General features: G+C 43.9%; 1 protein-coding gene across 8 annotated transcripts in view; it reads right to left on the reverse strand.

Moving 5' to 3' along the window:
• HHAT (hedgehog acyltransferase) overlaps positions 1-18,327 on the reverse strand; it is a 384,776-nt gene extending 366,449 nt beyond the window's left edge. For 4 of the 8 annotated variants that reach the window (XR_009457281.1, XR_009457276.1, XM_059718178.1 and 1 more), the window contains exons 1-3: positions 18,261-18,324; positions 14,402-14,543; positions 9,438-9,505 (exon numbers count right to left, since the gene is read on the reverse strand). Coding sequence is in view for 3 of the 8 variants with exons in the window: in XM_059718178.1 (XP_059574161.1) it covers positions 9,438-9,505; positions 14,402-14,504 (171 nt within the window). In the remaining 5 variants the exon portion in view is untranslated. Of the gene's footprint in view, positions 1-9,437; positions 9,506-14,401; positions 14,544-18,103; positions 18,162-18,260 lie in introns of those variants that run through there. The other 4 variants (XR_009457284.1, XR_009457282.1, XR_002089055.2 and 1 more) reach the window with 3 other exon arrangements.
• Between the last annotated feature and the right edge of the window lie 1,798 nt (positions 18,328-20,125).

Here is a 20,125-nt window from a genome sequence, read left to right on the forward strand (position 1 = left end):
GTGCATGGGATTGTTCCATCCTAAACACAGGACTTTGCATTTGTCCTTCCTGAACCTCATGAGATTTCTTTTGGTCCAATCATCCAGTTTGTTGAGGTCTCTCTGAATCCTAGCCCTACCCTCCAGCATATTTACTACTGCCCCCCTCCCCCCCCCCCCCCCCGCCCCAGTTTGGTGTCATCTGCAAACTTGCTGAGGGTGCACTCTATGCCATCTTCCAGGTCGTTGATGAAGATATTGAACAACACCTGCCCCAGGGCTAACCCCTGGGACACTTCACTTGATACCAACTGCCAACTAGACATTGAGCCATTCTTTATTGCCCTTTCAGTCTGATGATCCAGCCAGTTTTCTATCTACCATTCAACCCATACTTCCTTAGCTTGCTTGCAAGAATGTTATGGGAGACTGTATCAAAAGCCTTACTAACATCAAGGTATATCATGTCCGCTGCATCCACTGAGCCAGTCACCTCATCATTGAAGGCAATCAGTAGGTCATGCCTGACCAACCTCTTTCTGAATCCATGCTGGATGTTCCAGATCACCTTCTCCTTCTCCAAGTGCTTAGAAGTAGATTACTTGAGAATATGCTCCATGATTTTTCCAGGGGCTAAGGTGAGGCTGACCATTCTGTAGTTCCCTGGATCCTACTTCTTTCCTTTCTTAAAGATGGGCACTATATTTGCCTTTTTCCAAGCATCCTGGCCCTATCCCAATTGACATGAGTTTTCAAAAATAATTGCCAGCAGCTGTACAATCACATCGGCCAATCACATGGACCTACTAGAATAGAATTCAATAGATTTAATTAGCTTCAGTGGGACTGTTCACAGTAAAAAGCCTTCAGCTAACATTAAATGTTCATAGGAAAAGTTCATAAGGCGGTACAGTGAACAATCTGCAACACATGTTTTAAACAGGCCCAAAAATTGCATACAAAATTCACTAAACTGGATGTTAACAGAATTCTAGATGACAAATTACATAGCTGTCATTATAAAGACCATAAGACAGAAAATACCATATTTACTCAACTCTAAGACAACCCTGAATTTAACACACACACTCCCCCATGATGAGACTCCACACCAGGAAACATTTTAATTTGGCATTATTTTTATAAACAGACCTACTGACAAAAAGTATAGCAATAACTGTAAGTCATAACTTCAAAAATAACTTCAATTCAATTCAAACATTAACTTAACTTAATCTACATTAGGTTCCGTCCAGAACCTGGTGAGTGCTACTCCTTTCTTAGATCCTACAAGTTAGGACTGGTCACTTTCACATGCATCCTCACTCTCTTTCCTGTTCTCATCTACTCCCTCACCTTCCCATAAAACATCATTTTCAGTTCCATTCATGGCACTGGATATATCACAGTTCTTAAAGGCTTTAATAATGAATTCTGAAGACATCCTTTCCAAAGAAGTCAGACTCTATTGGCAAACCAGTGGTATGGTTGGCTTCTTAATATTCCCACCAGGTGTAAGTACATGGTTCCTTGCCAAGAGCTAGGCTGAGTACTGACACAGTAAATGATCCTTGAAGGGCTAATTTAACAACATCCAATACTTAGAATTGAGATATCATACTGGCAGGTTATGACTACAAGTTCACAATTCATGGACCAAATTTTTGCTTTCACATATGATGTTTGTTACATGTCCTCTGAATGAATCCAACACTATTGACATTCCTCTTTTCTTTATAGTGCCCCAGGTCTCCGTTTCTACCTAATATCTAACCAGTCATTCATCAGTTCACTTGACATCCATTCTTGTTCCTGGAACCTAACCACTATTTCTGGTAGCAACTTTTCTTCTGGCAGAGTTCTGCATTTCAAAATCACATAGTATGGCAATTTTCTCCCATCTGCCACTACTGCTAACATCACTGTAATTTACAACTTTTCATTTACTATATTTCTCATAGTGATGGATTTTGTGCCTTTCTCATGGATGGTGACACTGCTCAGCATGTCAAAATAGACTGGAGTCTCATCAGCATTACCCATCTGCCCCAGCAGGTAATCATGAAGTCTGTAGAGACCAATAATGTACCACTGGAATTCAACAGGTTTTTCACCGTGGTTTGATGGAAATGTTTGTCCAAGTAATATTCTTCATCTCAGGACTACCTGAGCCACTATGTTGTATCATTCAGATATACCACCCACTACATGCTTTGAATTTTTGAAGGGGAACTTTCAATTCCTTAGCTATTTCTAATGCTTTGAGTCAAAGCACTTTATGGATGATAGGCATGCCTTCCTTTCCCTTTTCTTGAACATATTTGAAAACTTGGTTACCAATTTCAGCAAAGTGACCTTGTTTTGGACCCCTAAGTCCATGTGGACTTATGCATTCTCGAGTTTTCCTTATAACTGTCTCCACTGACACACATTTGTTCCAGTAACACTTCCTTCCTGTCTCACAGTTGGTTGTTTTCTCAGCACAATTTACAACCTTCATTTTAAGCTTGTAGCATAGCTTCAACTCATTTCTTCTGATATCTTCTCAACTGTACCACTACTTTCTCTTTTTTCTATGTGGTCTGTCATTAGGGGTTTCCCTGCCACCGCTCACCCCACAGAATTTACCATAGGTTCCTATGGCTTTTAATTTTGGCCAGTCAGTGCTGATCAGGCTCTGTAATCTGCTGCTTTTCCTGCTACCAGATGGATCCCCTGTGCCACCTGCCCCTCCACTGGGTGCCTTGCTGCCATTTGCCTCATCATATGCTGGTTCCCTTATCATAGCTGCCTGGAGACTCACTGTGTGCTAGATCCCTTATTGTAATGCTCATGCTGGGTCCCTCATCACTGCTTCTGAGCCCTTTGTCACATGCTGGATCCTACATTGACATAATCATGCTGGAACCCTCATCACCATTGCTGGGTCCCTTGTCATGTACTAGATAGTAGATACCTCATCAGCATGGGCTTGCTAGATCCCTTGTTGCTGTTGCCAAATTCCTCGCCACCACATGTTGGGTGCTTTGCCTTGTGTTGGATCCCTTGCTATTACTGCTGGGAGCTTCACCATGTGCTGAATCCTTTGCTTTCTCTACTAGGAGTCTCAATGCTCTAGGATCCCTCCCTACTGCTGCCCACAGCCTCGCCACGCATTGGGTCCCCCGTCACTGTGTCCCTTGCTGAACGCTGGATCCCTTGGCACCGCAGTCAGGTCCTTCCCTGCAGTAGGCAGGGTGCCTGGTTGGCCCCTTGGGGTCCCTCCTCCCTTCATGCTGACCAGCCTCTGTGGGGTCCCTCCCTGCTGCTTGCCTGGCCAGCCCCTCCCCACAGTGTGCTGGGTGAATGGCAAGCAGGCGCTCAGGTCGCTCCTAGCTGCTGCCTGGCTAGTGGGTGCCAAAGAACCTTCATGCAGCTCGAAATGACCCAGCAGAGACCAGCCAGGCATCATGCAGGGTTTCTGTCTACCATGTGCTCAGTCACTCTGAGCTGCTGTCCCAGCAAGTGCTGGAGCAACTCAGCACACCATGGCAGCCTGGTTGGGTCTCTTCTGTGTGCCAGGTTGCTCTGGCACTTGCCACTAGAGCAGCAGCTCAGAGAGACTCAGCACATGCTAACCAGAAACTTTGCATGCTGTGGGGATGCTGGGTCATTTTGAGCTGCATGCAGAGTTTTTGGTCAGAGGTTGCCGAAGCCACTTGGTGCGCACTATCAGGGAGCAACTTGGAGTGACCCTGCAGGCCAGCCAGGAACCTGCTTGCTGAGGGAAGCCTGACCACCCTCTGCTGGCCAGACATGCTGGGTGCCTGCCTGCACTGCCTCCTCACTAACCTCGCCACCCCCGTGCATTTTCTGATTGTAGGTAAGTCCTATGCAATTATAAGACAAGGCTTGATTTTCCCCATGTTGAATGGGAGAAAAAACTTCATCTTACAATCAAGTAAATGCAGTACTGCAGCAAGTCAGAATAACAGCTTTCAAAGACAAGGCCCAAATGCTGTAAGCACAAAGCATAAATCAACCAGGAGCTTAATTTTCTCTTCCAATCTTTTTCCACTACTCTCCATCATGGAATGTAAGCTAGAGTCAAGTAAAGCCATACTAACACTACAGTCAATACTACAGCGTTAATACTACATGCTATGTCTACACATGTGCTTTACTGTGGAGTAGACTAATTAGCTACAGAGTAAAGTGTTACCATCTACATGTGCGACAGTATTAGGCCACAGTAAATTAATTTAAACCACCATAAGTACTATCAGGGACAGTACTATCTTAGACTGGGGTAGTTTACTATGATTAAATGCATGTGAAGACGCTGACTGTGGACATAAATTGCAACCAGTCAGCCTAGCCAGCAAGGGGCCAGACTCCTGCCTGATGCCTAGCCACATAGCTCCACACTTTCAGGCTCTAGCCACCCCCTCCACCACCCATCACCCGGGGCTGAGCAGGGCCGAGCAGGGCAGGAGCAACAGCCCTGATGTAAACTACTTTACCCTGGCTCAAATTTCTGCTGTCCTGGGCACATGTGTAGATGATGTGCCTGGGAGTAGTTTGCTCCATCTTAAAATGCTCCAAAGTGCATTGCTTCTAATTAATTGCATGTGTAGACGCACCCAGAAATTATCTTTTCAAGGAAGGCAGACTCACACATTTTCCTATCTGAACATTTTGTGCTATGTGATAATTAATTCTGCAAACAATCCATGGAATATAATCTGAAGCAACTGAGAGATCCAAGAATAATTCCAATCTCTAGAAGTGACCCAGTTTTGAACCTTGAAAACTACAAGCAATCTAGAATCACACCCTCACAGCATTCACACTAGAAAAGACACTAAATGTAATGTTCTCTGTTCTGCCATAAACTATCAAATGAAGTACAACAGCCAACTGTTGACAATTACTTATAGTAAAATTACGAAAATCACTTCAACTATCACATCTCATAATGTGTCCAGCACACATTCTTAAAGACTAAGATATTTCAGCAAGATAAAAAAGATACATGCATCTAAACAGGCACATTACTGAACCTAAACTATTTGTTCATAAATCAGATTTAAAATATTATTATACATTTTCTTCTAATGTAAACAGTTTTTCTGTATCATATCCAGCAGGCTTGCTGAGATCAGAATGAGAGTCAAGTGTAAAGCTACAAGTTCATTCTCCTCTGATAATGTTTTCTGTCTTTATTATTTACAACAAAGTTCCCTGAAGGTTTGGTACTAGAGAAAGGGAAAAGACAGAAGCTCTGACAAGTCACTGGAACTTTAGCCTAATATCATAACTTTCCACTTGAGGCATGGGGAATGGGTAACTGGGGAGAAAATAACCCCTTTAAAATGCAAGTACATTGTTGTTCTTAATGGTGACTAATAATATATCAATATGTGACTTAAATTGGGATTTGACTTCAAGTCTCCAGGAATAAAAAGGTCAGCAAGGTTGGCTGTGCTCTTTTCCCTCCCTCCCCCTCTACTACTTCAGACAGCCCCTGTACAGAGCCCCACAACATTTTGAAAGAGCACATTTTACACAGCCATCTTCCAGCTTTATATTCATTAACTAGCACTTGGTGAGCATGAGATTCTTCTCTGAAAAACACACTAATTTAAACACACAGTATAATTCTTGCTAATAGTGGAAATCCTCCAGAAATCTCTCTGACCAATATTGAAGATACCAGCTCTTTCACTAGTCAAATGGTAACAATTTTAAGTAACGAATACAAAATTATCAATAAAACAAATTGAACCCATATTACCAAAAAGCAAATATGGCCATTTTTTTCTCTTGACCTTAAGAAAAAAGTATTTTTGATCTACTCTCAACTCCTACAGTGGTCTAACTGTAGATTAGTCTCCTGCCACTGCTGCTGACCTTTAAAAACCAGAAAAAGATTTATTTCTATGCACTGTTAAATTCACATTGAGTTATCAATTACCTTATACTGTTTCTCCGAGAATTGCATTTACGTGTTACAATTTATGACTGCAGCCGTGGGAAGATAACAAGTGACTGTCACTGTCCCTTTCTCTGTTGCACTAGGTCAAGTGTGTAGCACATCAGATGAGACATCCACACAAGGGAACAGAGCAGAAGTGATGGAAGCATGTAAACACAGAAGCTCTTCATGTTAACAAGAACCTCTCTGGCTCAAATATCCTCTCAGGCTCAAATACCCTTAAAACCTTTACACCTACGAGCTTCTGGGTGCTCTCCTCGGATATTTAGAATGGATTCATTTTTACTTTCTACATGACCAAAGGAATCGGAATTTTGCTCCTTTATCTTCCCTAACATCTGCATGTAGACACACAGAAAGGTTCTGTCAATGAACTATTTTACTAGAGTTCTGTGTTTGCTCCATTTTACAAATAACACCTTGGCCTAACACAAATGAACAATTTAAATGAGTCATTATTCTGCCAAGATTATAAATAAGAAATAACAATTCCTTCAGAGAATACTATCCAAAAAACTTCAACCACCCAAAGTCTACATTAAATGACAGGATGAAAAGCAAGAGGGAAAAATTCCTGAAGCAAGAAAAATAATGATAAGGGTATTTCTCCTCTTTTATATAAAACCCACACAGAACAAAACAAAACATAAGCAACATCTGTCTACACGAATTTGTTTTTACACTCTGAACCCTCCCACATATTCATGGATGTGTAGGACTCTACATACAATGAATGCGGCTCTGCAGGAAACAATTAACTTTTAAACTGTAGGGTTTTTTAAAAGAACAAAATAGAACAAAACAGAAAAAGAACCCAGCAGGACAGGAACCTAAATTATGAGGCCAAATGAAAAAGTTGGATTTGGTGGTTCTCCAAGTGACACTGAGGGATTTGTGGGGGAAGGTAACAGTGGTCAAAGTTGGTTCTCTCATCAGCCTTGATGTCTCACTGGTTTCCACCTTCCATGTCCTTCACTGCTTCTAAACAAAGATTCCCTCTTCCTTGCACAATTAAAGCAGTGATGTAAAAGAGGTCTCTCTGCAGCAAAGAAGGGTTCAAGAACGAGTGGCAACAGTGTGTCCACTACTGTGTACATCTGTGAGCTAAAACCTTTGTCCAGGAGTGGAACAGTTGAGGCAATGTCCATTATTCAATTCCAGGGGCTTTGGTTGCAGCTGTTGAATGACTATGCTAGTACTTCATATGCTGTATGAAAGGGATGATTCTATCCCTGTCCTGACACACAGGGATCCCAACATGTGTTCAAAGTGCGTTTACTTAGGTTTTATAAGGAGATTCTTAATGTACCCCATTCAATTATGGGAGACATTTGAATTTATGAGTAAATGTACAGGATTGAAGTCTCCCTTCTTATAGTTCAGGGGTGGGGAAATATGGCTTGCGGGCCGAATCCGGCCTGCTAGGCCATTCTATCCGGCCCACAGGGCCCCTAAAAAAATTTTAAAAATTAATATTTATCTGTCCTTGGTTCCTGTCAAAGATTACAGGAACCAGGGGCAGTAGGACCCAGGAAAAGTCCTGGCAGGCTCCTGCAACAACAGGGCCTGCCTGGCACTGCCCCCCACCCCCAGTCAAAAGCCCCAGCAGGGGCTTCTGGCCTGGGACCATGTGGCTCCTCATGGCTGCACCGGCATGGGAAACTCAGGTGGGGGGGAAGGGTAGGGGAGAACCACGGGCAGGAAACAAGCAGGTGCTGAGTGCAGGGGAGAAGAGCATCTCCTCCCCCAACCTGTGGCCCACACTCCCTGCTGAGCCGTTCACAGCCCGCACGGGGCTGTTCTGAGCAGGCACAGACAGCCCTACGCGGGCTGTGAGCGGCTGCAGTGTGGGGCACCAGCCACGGGGCAGGGGAGGCACTAATTTTCCCCATGCTCAGCACCAGCTTGTAACCTGCCCCCGCTGCCAGTCTGGGCCCTCTGCCAACTCCGGGCTTGCCCATCAGTGCTGCCCAGCGTGCGAGCTCCAGATGGGCAGAAGCAGCAAACACTGCCTGACGCAGCAAGCAGGGGGGCCACTTTCCTACGCGCCGAGCAGCTGCTGCTGTCTCAGCATATCCAACGGGCAAGCCCAGAACCGGTGTGGGACCCAGGCTGGCAGCAGGGTTGGGTTACAAGCTGGCACTGAGCGCAGGGAAAAGTGGCTCCTCCCCTGCCCTGTGGCTGGTGCTCCACACTGCAGCTGCTCACAGCCCGCATGGGGCTGCCTGTGCCTGGTCAGGACAGCCCTGCATGGGCTGTGAGCTGCTGCAGCAGGGAGCGCCAGCCATGAGGCGAGGGAGGGGCCACTTCCTCCACACACACACACACACACACGCTCAGCACCAGCTCCTTCCCTGCTGGCGAGCACAGGGTCAGGACTGAGTGCTGCCCCTGCCTGTACCACGGGGCTGAGGGGGGCACGGAGAGTGAGCAGGCATGGGAGCGTGGGGCCCTCAACAGCTTGCCAAAACTGGGTAAGTGGCCCTCCGAAATAATTGCCCACCCCTGTTATAGTGCCACATGTTTTAACCTGCCATTCCACTCAAGCACAAATCTGAGTTGTTAAGAGTTGGAACTATTTAGATCTGCAAAAGATCTGTACAAAGTACACTGATGACAGTAAAATTCCTCCTGAAGACAAGGAAGTCAGCAATCTACCCGAGTGAAAAATATGGTCTTCAGGCTTCTGTGACAGTTGTAGGGTAGGGGTTCATACCACTGGGCATTTTTACATGTGCCCCTGACACAGCACCGGGAGCTTTTAATTAGCAAGCCATGCTAATTAAAAGCACCCAGAGCTGTGTTGGAAATACATGTATCAGCAGCGCAGTGCACCTCCGTGCTGAGAAAATGGCAGCGGTGCACTCTGAACTAAAACACGCTGAATGTGTTTTAGTTCAAAGGAAACCACCACCATTTTCTTAGCACTGAGGCACACTGTGCCACTGACACACGTGACATGAGAGGCTGCCAGAGAGCATTAATCTGTGTTCCAGCAGACTCAATTAACTGAGTCTGTTCTGACGCACTGGATTTTGAGCGCTTTGAAGCAGGCTCCCCACATGTGTGTAAGTGCCCTCAATCGCCAGATTTTCACCTGCTATCAATCAATGTAACTTTGTCTTCAACTGTGCTAATTTGTACACAGAGACAGTGTGGCTGTAAAAGTCTTGTAGTTCTCTCCCCCTCTGAGTTCTGTGTTCTTAGATTCATGGAACTAAAGGACCCAAGCTTTACAAGTGCTGCTTTAGCTCTATGAGAGTCTGTTGAGGAGACTGCTTCATAACAATGGATGCAGAGCAATTCACAGACTATGCCAAGTACTCAGCCTAGTAAGGGAACACTGCTGAATACAACGTTTTGCTGCAGTTGTAAAAGCTAATCACATTTCACAGAATGAGGATCTCAGACGAACTGCAAGGAACAGGAATTTATACTAAAATTATAAAAACAAATATTCAGTAATATTCACCAATCTTACCTTTTTAAGTCCCCAAAACAGAGCATTTTTCTCCAATTCAAATTCTCTGTCAAGCTCCTCTTCATACTCTGCCAGGAATAACAAATACCTCCATTAATAACAGAAACTAGAGTCAGCTGGCTTGCTCAGTTTGTTTTTAAACAGTATTACAGTCCCACATATACACAGTACCTAAGACAGGAAAACTCTACACAGGAGGAATTCTGCAAGGGTCAGAGCCAAACAAAGATAAAAAAGATGGACTTTCCATAGCTACTACTGCACTCCTTGAACTTTCATTACCATAATTTTTAGCCAACGGATGCACACTACTATGAACCAATAACAATGTCCTTTCCTCAGGCCTTCACTTCATGCTGATCCATGCAAGCCACATGAACTCTACCATACATACTGTATAAACTTCCCCGTGGTCGCTACACAGCCACCCAAATTTCACAAAGTAGAAGCATGATGGTTTTGTAGATTTGGAGGCTTGCATGACCTCTCATCCTTAATGCATAGTTGATTTTACAGGTAAAGAAAACAAAGCATGAAAATACATTTATCCACACTTATTTAATGTAAATAAAACTAACCATGCCTACAGATCAAGATCTAAGCATCCAAGTGCTCACCATATGGTAGCAAAATAGACTTCCAGATGGGAAGACACATAAAAATGAGATGGTGCCTCAAGTCAAAAGACTAGTTCTGGCTTAGAACTAAGGTCACTCCAGTGGACTGTGTCAGCTTCCACCTGAACAACTGATGAGACTGAAAGTGTGGAAAGCATCTGGCTCTTCCCACTGCATCCATATCATTTTTAAAGGACCCATTGTTTCTATGTCACTTCTCAGAACAATCTCACTTAGACTTCTAGAGATCCTCTTCTTCCAAAACTGCAGTTAAGAGTTAACATTTCCCACTACTCTGCAAGTAAGGGTGAGTGGCTGGCCTAAGTAACTATGTGACCTTATCATTGTTACTCTTGTCCTTCTTCCTTCTGTTGTTTGTTGCAACTACTTTTGGTATCCTGTCCTAACTGAAGTCCTGGGCCTGGGTCCACTCACTTGGAATAGCTGTGAAGCTGGAGTCTTAAACAGTGAGCTCTTCAAGACAAGAAGCTTGTCTTCCTATGCTTTTCACAATGGGATGCTACTGTACAAACAATGCATTGGAATAATTAAACAGAAAGGCTACATTTTGGACAAACTGATTTTTACCGAAGAAAAACAGAAAGAGAGTCTTGGCCTACCAAAATGAAACAAAGATGCAGCAAAATTACTGAGTATGGTATTGGCAATCTGCAGTGAGAAAAGTATGTTTTTATTTTGCCCCCTTCCCCTACCACTCATCCATTCAGGACAATTTGAATATGGTAGCAAAAGTGTTACTTACACCTGGGCAAGTTTTCACCATCTTTCCATACAATAGAACTTGGTGCTAGAAATTACAATCTAAAGACTGATGTTCAATGTTATGTCATCTCTGCTTATTTTACTAATTATAAAAAGTAAAGAAAAACTTATCTTTATTTTCAAAGTTTTTAAGACTGTTCTATATCTCCCTCTAGTGGAAAAATAACATGTGGGACTTGAAAAAAAAATCATAGCAATAAAAAAAAATGATGATATTGTACACCATTTTATGGGAAATTGTCATTAAAATCGGGCTTTTTGAAGTGCTGGAGTCAATTATCTTATTAATCAGCTAGATCCTGCAAATACTATTGCATGATCTTGCCTTTATTCATGTGAGTAGCTCATTGATTGCAGTGGAACTACTCACATTAATCCAATTAAGCCCATGAATGAGACTTTTCAAGACTAATGTCCTTAGCATAGAATATGTGACTGATTGAAATACAGCATCACTTTCACTATTCCTCTGACCAGTAATTATTTTTATTTATTTATTGATAAATTAATAATTTGCATTAAGATATCCAAAATGTCAATAACAAATTATATTTGTATATTTATTTTAAATTTTAAGTATATCTATCATTTGTGCTTGGATGCACATATGAATCTAAACAAGATATAAGCAAGATATAAGATCATTGCTAAAAATATTATAAACCAAACCTAACAATAATGTTGGAAATTTATTTTGAGTTCAACCAATTCATAATAAAACCTCAACTATCCAACTTGCTCTTTGTTTCACTGGCTAAGTTGCTGGAAACTTGAAAATGCTCTGTTTGTTTGGAAATAAGTTAGTGAATACATTTGTAAAAGGATTTTGTTACAAGGGTAGACAATATCAGAGGAAACATTTCTAAACATCAATCCCCAAAAAGTCAATAGCACACAGAGGTATAATAGAATATTTTATGTTAGTTCAAACAGCAATCCCCACAAAGTCTATTAAATGTTTGCAACAGCTCAGTTAAGGATGACACTGAAGGAAGCAGGTGTTTTGATACCAGCATGGGACCATAATATAGCTGTTTGTGTGTATAAACATGATTTAAAGACCAATATGTCTTTTAAATACTTCCCTTATCCCTTTCCGATTCCTAGACAAATCAACCACCACAGCCATCAAAGAACTGATGTGCAGCAGAACCCTCTACAGTGAGATATTATGAGAGGAAACAATTACACAAGATAGCTTTGAGTAAATAGATGGGAACAGGTGCAAACTGCTGTACTGTGCCAGAATAGATAAATCCTACTGCTTAATTATCTGCTGAAGAACACATTTTAATATATATAATACTCATTTGACTATTTTATAATTCCATTCGGTTTTTGTAATTAAAAGGTGGTCATAGCATCCTTTTAATGTCTTGTCATAAATCATTTAAGAGTGTTGTAGTTACATTATTTTGTAGTAAAATATCAGTAACACAAAACATTATTTCATTAAAATATATCATAAGCAAACAGACTAGTATATCTTTAACAACCTAGTATTAAAATGCTCTAAATCAGTGACTTTCAAACTTTTTTCATTTGCAGACACCTAAAAAATTTCAAACGGAGGTGCAAACACCTTTGAATTGTAATTGTGGGTATTAACATACTTCTGATTGATCACAATCATCTTTTACAAACCCCTTAGACATAGTCTGTGGGCCCCCCAGGGTCCATGGACCACAGGTTGAAAACCACTGCTCTAAGTCATTGATTTCTTGAATTAGCAAGGGACAAGATGGATGAAGAGTTACCTTTTTGTACTTTCAATGTTCAACTAAGTAAATGAACTGATACATAAAATGAGAAATAAGGATAGTTGAATTGACAGTTGCAATAAGTAGTGAATGAAGAGCTAATTACAGACAAAAGGCCACAACCTGCAAAGACTGAAGGGCACAGTAAACTTTATGCACTGTGAATAGTTCCACTGATTTCATTGGGACTTCTCATAATGCATAAAGACAAGTACATGCTTACACACTTTCCTGGACTGGGATCTAGATATTTTTAATGAAACATTAGCATTCATTTCATAATACAGCGTGCAGCATTTCATGGCACTGGTTAGTAAATACTAGGGTTTGCAAAGCTTCGGTCCCTGATACGATTAGGCAGAGATACAGACCAATTCAGTGGCCAAATCTCTGAATCTGAATCGAATCAGGAGACCCTTTAATCTCTCCAAATTGAACTGGAAACTTACGAATCAATTGAGAGAGATTTGGAAAGATTTGGTGATTTGGACATAGATAGAGTTTTAAATGTTTTTTCTACATACCTCAAGCTACCAGGTGGCTCGTCAACGCTGCGACGCTGGGGCAGATGGAACGTCCCACAGAAGCGTGGGGGGGCTCCCCAGCGCACTCAGCAGCAGACCCAGAAGTGGAACAGAAGCACTTCTGGTCCACTTCTGGATCCGATGGGGAGCGCGCAGGAGGGCCCCTCAGCTTGGCGACTGGTGTCTTCTGGGTCTGGGGTTGCACCCATGGTACCCCCGCAGCTGATTGCTGAGGTGGAAGGGTGGAGGGGGACCCCCAGTGAGCTGCCTTGTGGACCTGAAGTGGACTGGAACTACTTCTGGTCCACTTCCAGGTTCACCACCAAGCACGCGCCTCCCCCCCCCATGCTCCTGTGGGATGCTCCATCTGCCCCAATATTGCAGCGTTCATGAGCCACACCTGGTACCTTGAGGTATGTAGAAAAAACACTTAAAGCTGTGTCTAGGGCTGAATCACTGATTCTCCGAATCAGCATCAAATCTTCAGATTCAGATGCAGCCTAATCAAACTGGGGACAGTGATCCAACTCAACAAATCTAATTTGGGGAAAATCCAAATCCAAATCGAATACAGCCTGTTTTGCACACCCCCTAAGTAAATACATAAGGCTAGAGAAACTGGAATCTTTATCATGAGAAGTGTTCAAGTCAAGGGTCAGCAGACTGATACAGCCTGTGAAGAGGAACAAGTCCAGGGCAGTGTTGGGGGTGAACCAACCTGTCTCCACAATACCTTCATCCACAGCCACCCCTGCTTCTCTCTTATGCCTGCACTTACCCTTGCTGCAGAGGGGGACCAGGTGTTTGCAGCAAGAGTAAACTCAGGCAGCTTGAGCTCTCCAGAGGATGCAGATTTGCAGCCCAGGGCAGGGCCGACTGCCAAGCTCTACATTGCATAAAATTAAAGAAAAGCTTTTATATTTTTTTCTCTTACAATATGTATCTGTAACTGAATTCAAAGATCTATTTGATCTATTTCTATGAATGGCAAACATCAAAATGTTCTTCACCATAGAGCCCTTCCTGAAATCTTAAACACAAGTTCAGAATAAACTCTAACAAAAGCAGCCTTGTCCACTGGCACCCTCCTCATATTTATTTTTATACCGTTGGTTCACTGAAAAAGAGAGTATAGGTACTTCCAGTTCAAAGTCCCAGTGTGAAACCCTGCTGGAACTTGCCTGGAAAAAAGCTAACATATTAAACAAGTAGAATTAAAACAGCAATTGGCCATCAGAAACTACAATAAAAAAGTGAACATATCAGCCACAAAAACATACCTCTGGAAACTTTGTACACTTCATAGAAAGAGTAAAAGTGAAAGCCAAATGAAAGAAACAGGTAAAGGCACATTTCCCATAGCGGAAGCACCATTCTTGTCATGTAAGTTTCCTAGGCTTCTAATACATAGATGTTGTTTTTCTAAAAAATATAAGAAAGAAACAGAAATAAGAAAATTTAATATAGCATGTCTTTATTAGCAATAATCGGGGATATAGGAATAATGATTTTGCAACACATTTTCAGAAGATTTAGAATGATACAATTTACAAAGCTTCTCAATGTTCTGGTTACAACATGACAAACTACCTAATAATGCTTATATTTACTGCTTTGTTGGTTTTTTTAAAAAGATGATTTTAAAAGATGATCTGAAAGATAAGACTATCCATCTAGCACAGGTGTTGTCAACTGGGGGTAGGCATACTCCTGGGGGTACTTTGAAAGGCCCCAGGGGGTATGCCGGTGGGCGGGGGAAGAGCACAGCCACCCCATGCCACTGCTTTACAGGAGCAAGGCCAGGGTGGGGCAAGAGCAGGGCCACACAGACGCTGCACTGTCCCCACTCGCCACACCCCTGCTCCACATCTGGCCGCTCACCACACCCCCCCCCCCCGGGGTACACTTACTAAAAGGGGGCTAGTGGGGGTACACTTATTTTAAAAGGTTGAAAACCCTTGATCTAGCACATTTAGGATGCTCAGAAAACCTAGTCAGCATATGTTCATAGTTAAATATCCTGAACAAAAAACTGCAGATGTAGCACTTCAAAATAGACTTTAAAATTAGACTTTGCTGGAGTCTACTACACCTCATTGAGTAGTGAGTATTTTGACTCTAACAGCTTTCCTTTGCACTGGATATAATTAATAAAGGGCATTTTCAATGTCAAGAGTCTAATTCAATAGAACATGTCTAACCTCTGCATTGCAACAGCATTCAGAAAGAATACAAGTTTTCTGCAATGCAGATGCTGGACTTTTTACTGCCTCTAGCCCTCTAAGGGAAGTCTTGACTGAGTATATAATTGCCTTTTCCAAATTTCAGGTTATTTCAAAACTCAAAAATACTTTCTCTCTGCTTAATGATCCCTAATGAAACTTCTGAATTATCATGTCTAATGTTCCTATCTGAAATACCTTTATCATAATATAAATGATTATTTTTCTTCGGCTTTTTTCAAGTACAGTGTACTTAACTGTCTCTATGCTAAGAGGGCTATATTTAGCAATGTGGTTGGGGGGGTTGGTTTGGGCATTTAAATAGTTCCCACAGTAACAGCTTCTAGCACAGTGGATCTTTTTCATCAGACCCCTAAATGTACCTGCCTCCTCTCAACAGCCTCCACCCTTCCAGTTTCCAGCTTGATTCCGAGTTTTTCACTCTGTTGACCAACAGCAACAGGACAGCAGGCCACAGAATTACTCCCAGGCAACACAAAGAAAGCAATTATTGTACAGGCTGAAGATTTGATGGCCTGATCCAATGCCATGAAAGTCAATAGAAAGATTTCGACTAATTTCAGTGGCCTGTAAGAGATCTGTCACAGGACTACAGCTGACTGTTTGAAGAGTCACTTTAGCACAACATTTATGCATTTGCAAGTTCTCTGTGCAGATCTCAGTGAAAACAGGTTGCTCAAGGTTGTGTCCAATTCGTGATTTAGTAAACACTTGCTGAAACAACAAATAGGGAACATACACACAGGATTGTTCACCTCTGTTCAAGATTGAACACTTCTGTCAAGTTGCACTCTTTTGGTCCAAGTATACCTGTCAAATGTACTAAACCTCTTGTGTCTGCCAATTCTCCCTGGGTCCGGTACACAGAAATGTGTGAAAGGGGGAAACTAATCAGGAAAATCTTTCTTGAAAACACAGATGATGGAGATTTGGAGTTGTTTATTTAAGCACTATCTATACAAATTAAACTCAAGTAAACCCCAATGTGAGGTGCTCCCCTCCCCTCTCCTCCCCCCCCTCCCCGTTCCTCTTTTCAAACCTAGCCATGAGTAACCAAGTGCTCAGATAGATGAGGCAAATACCTCTCCTTGGATTAGTCATTTTTCTGTCACAGGACCTTCCTTATTTTAAGAATCCATGGACCTGATCTTCCAATCTTTACCCCAAAAAAATCCCATTAAACCTATCTGGAGTCCTGCCAGTGTCCAGACTATGTGTTTGGTCCAAAGCCCAGAATCAGCAGTAAGCTCACAATGCAGACACTCAAACTGCTGCATCCACACTGACCTCAACGCAGAATCAAGTTCCCAGTGTTTAACAGTGTAAACCCTGTACTGCACCATCACACATTTTAAGAATAAAAATCAGATGTTATATATAAATACTGTACATTTCCTACCTAATCTATTTACTTAAAAGGATTTGGATGGTTTTTGTTTTCTGGTGTCATAAATATTGACAGAGGAAATAAAATTATTTTAAAACAAAAACACCAGAAACAGTGGATGAGACCCCTTGGGCTGTTTTTTTACCATAAAGAAACTGTTTTTTTTCTTTTTAACCAAAAGCCCTAACCCTGAATCTGAACCAAAAGGACACGCCAGAGGCAAGACAAAGATCTACCTGCATTCTAAAATGTATAAACTGGCCACATCTATACAAGACGCTGACTGCGCAGTATACTTCATTACTACTACACAGCAGCACTGCGTGGCACGAAGCATGACACAATGCTACTGTGCAGCAGTGACAAGCTACTGCACAGTCAGCATCACCTAAAAGCTGTTTGACGGCACTACTGCGCAGTAACTCTGGTTACTGTGCAGTCATTTAGTATTTGTCTATACGAGAACTGAGTAACTGCACAGTAACGACTGCACAGCCAGCATCTCATGTAGAGGTGGCCAGTGCAAACTCACTGAAGGGGACCATGCATAGAGCATAAAGATCTCATGAACGCACATGTGTGCTTACACACACACACACACACACACACACACACGCTTGCACTCAAAATCATGTGTGCTTACACACACATGCTTGCACGCGCATGCAAGCTCACGTGTGCTTACACACAGCGCGCACAGACACAAGCTCACACGAGCTTACACACACGTGTTTGCCAAATCACTGCATTCCCTTTTACCCATTTTAAAACCTGCTGCATTTCTGGAAATAAAGGGCAAGCCCCAGTGTGACCGCCAAGACACTCACTCATTCCCAGTACTGCTCCCGAAAGACAGAGAAAGACAGAAAGACTAAAAAAGAATAGTGAATAAGAAATTGGAGATGTCTTTATTCTCTTCACGACCAACTCAGGGCCAGGCCCTGCCTGGAACGCAGCCCTTCTCCGCCTCAGCGCAGCACACCCCGTGGCTGACCCCCGCCCGCAGAAGCCACCAGGGCCAGTGCTGCCCCCGGCCACGGGCCCCAACCCGCGCCGCGAGGAGCCCGCAGTGCCCGGACACACGTGCCGGGGTAGGGCGCAAGAACCCGAGCCCCGGCACGGGGGCAAAGACATCCGCAAGGGATGCAGCCGACCGCGCTGCCACTCAACAGCGCGACCATTTCTGGAGCTGGTGACGGGAAACGCGTGCCCGGCTCTCCCCTTGCCCCGGGAGCCCCGCTCCCGCTCCCTCTCCACGGCCTGCGTGTGCAGGGCGCTCCCGCCCCGCCTTGCCCGCAGCCAGCTGCCTCCCCGGCGCGGGGCTGGCTGCAACGCGGAACAAAGGCGCGGACCTGCCTCCCAGCGCTGCCCGGCTCCCGCCGCTTCCGGCCGCGGCCTGCGCCGCTCCCCGGTTCCCGCCCGCGCTCCGCCCCGCCCTCCAGCAATGCGCTCCCGGCTCTAGCTTCTGCGGGCTCTGCTCGCCTCAGGACGGCAGCGGGTCTCACCCACCTCAGAGATTCCATGATCCAGAGGTTTCCCCCCCGAAATAAGTTAATAAAACTAGGTTAAGACCATAATAATAACAACTCGGGTTTGGAGTTGCACTCTGCTTTCTGAAGCCCTGCTGCGCGGCGGGTTTCAAACATGTTCCAGCAGCCAAGAGGACTTGCCCTTCATGGCCAGGTGCAGACAATACTTTACCTGGGGGTTGAGTTAGCGGGGGGGGCGGGCTGAGTCCCCCATAAGAGACGAGAGCCCTCCTGTAAGATTTGAAAATCATAAGGGGGGGCTCGGATTTTATTAGGGCATCGTGATGGGCAGCCCAATTTTTTTTTTTTTGCAGACCCCCAAGAGGCAAAGTGTAATCCGAACCTTGACTTGAACAGTAGCAGTGATGAGAAAAGGGCCTATACCCATGGGCGGCGTGCCTCCCGAGTCTGGGGGGCACCAGGTCACCAACGGGGGCCCCTCCAGCAGCCAATCACCAGGTCCCCCAGCAGCCGATCGCACTCCAGTGCACTTCCTTTTTCATGGCTGGCGCTTCCAGGGGGTGCGCAGCCGATCTCAGGGGATGCATGTGCACCCGCATGCCAATGTCTATACCTGTAACAGAAGAGAAGTTCAGCACGCAAAAGTTGTCTGTACCTGTAACAGAACAGACGTTTGGCACATAGACTGGTTTAAAAATGGCAGAACCCAGTCTAAGACTTGCCCCCCCACCAAAGGGCAAATACATGTTCTGTTCGCTACCGATTGAAACTACGCTGCTTGCAGAAAACTGTAACCAATTCCACCTTGGGCTTTTTGAATGCCTGTACCTAGCCCATGTGCTCCACAACGAAAAGAAAAATGGTCACAAAGGTGAGTGGGGTGCACAGACGGAGGGAAACAATATTATTTGGCAGGAGGGCTAAGTACATGTGTCAACACAAGAACTACAACTCCCATCGTGCTCTGCATGGTGCAACACACGCGTGGTTTGCCTTTTCTCAGCCGCACAGAGCTGAGTGCACATGGGCGCTAGTGTGCCTGCACGCCAATCAGCGTCATAGTGTTGCTGTTGCTGGCCTCTGAAAAATTAGCTTGGTGATGGGGGGTGCTAAGCCTTCCCAAGCTCCAGCCTTCTACCACCTATGGTGGGGTGAAAGGTGTTTTGGTGGCTCTCCCTCCCTACCACATCAAGTTCAGCCCTCACATAAAGACCCTGCAGGGACTTGCTTCTCACAGATTTGATCTCCTGTCTCACTGTTGGCCTCCCTTCCCCATCACCAATAAATGATGACAGTCTTTTCTGCGTCTTCCCTAACCTCGTCTGTACTTCAATATTACCAGTCCCAAATGTTCAAAAAATTGAATCCCCAGTGAATGCACACTTTCACCCTTTATCATGCAGAGACAATGGTATTGACTAGGCCAGATATGGGCTTGCCAGCTCAGGTGATTTATATTATTGCAGGTCCTGGTGATGTCATTTTCCAAAATCCCCAGCTCTAGCTCTGATATTTTAATCAGGTTAGAATAATAGAAAAGAGATCTCAACTTATTCCCTCCACCCCTTTTGCACTCCCTCCTTTTTTCAATCACTGTGGGCAATAACACCCAACACTCAAGCCCATAAGCATCATCATCGATGTGGACCAGTCCCAGGGTCCTGACATCCAAGCTGTGACTTAGTCTTGCAGGTTCCTTCTCTCTCTGAAAGAAAGCTGGATCTCTCTCTAATTAGCTGACCTGAAGGACCATCTCCCAATTCCCAATTTCTGTAATCTAAGGAAGTGTCTCTAAATTACAATTTCTATCACTACAGGGGAGAGGAGCATTTAAGACCTTGAATGAGTCTTGTGGTAGTTGGCCTGGCCTACCAGTGCTCAAGT

Source organism: Alligator mississippiensis, chromosome 1 (assembly GCF_030867095.1).
Source record: "Alligator mississippiensis isolate rAllMis1 chromosome 1, rAllMis1, whole genome shotgun sequence".
NCBI lineage: Eukaryota > Metazoa > Chordata > Crocodylia > Alligatoridae > Alligator > Alligator mississippiensis.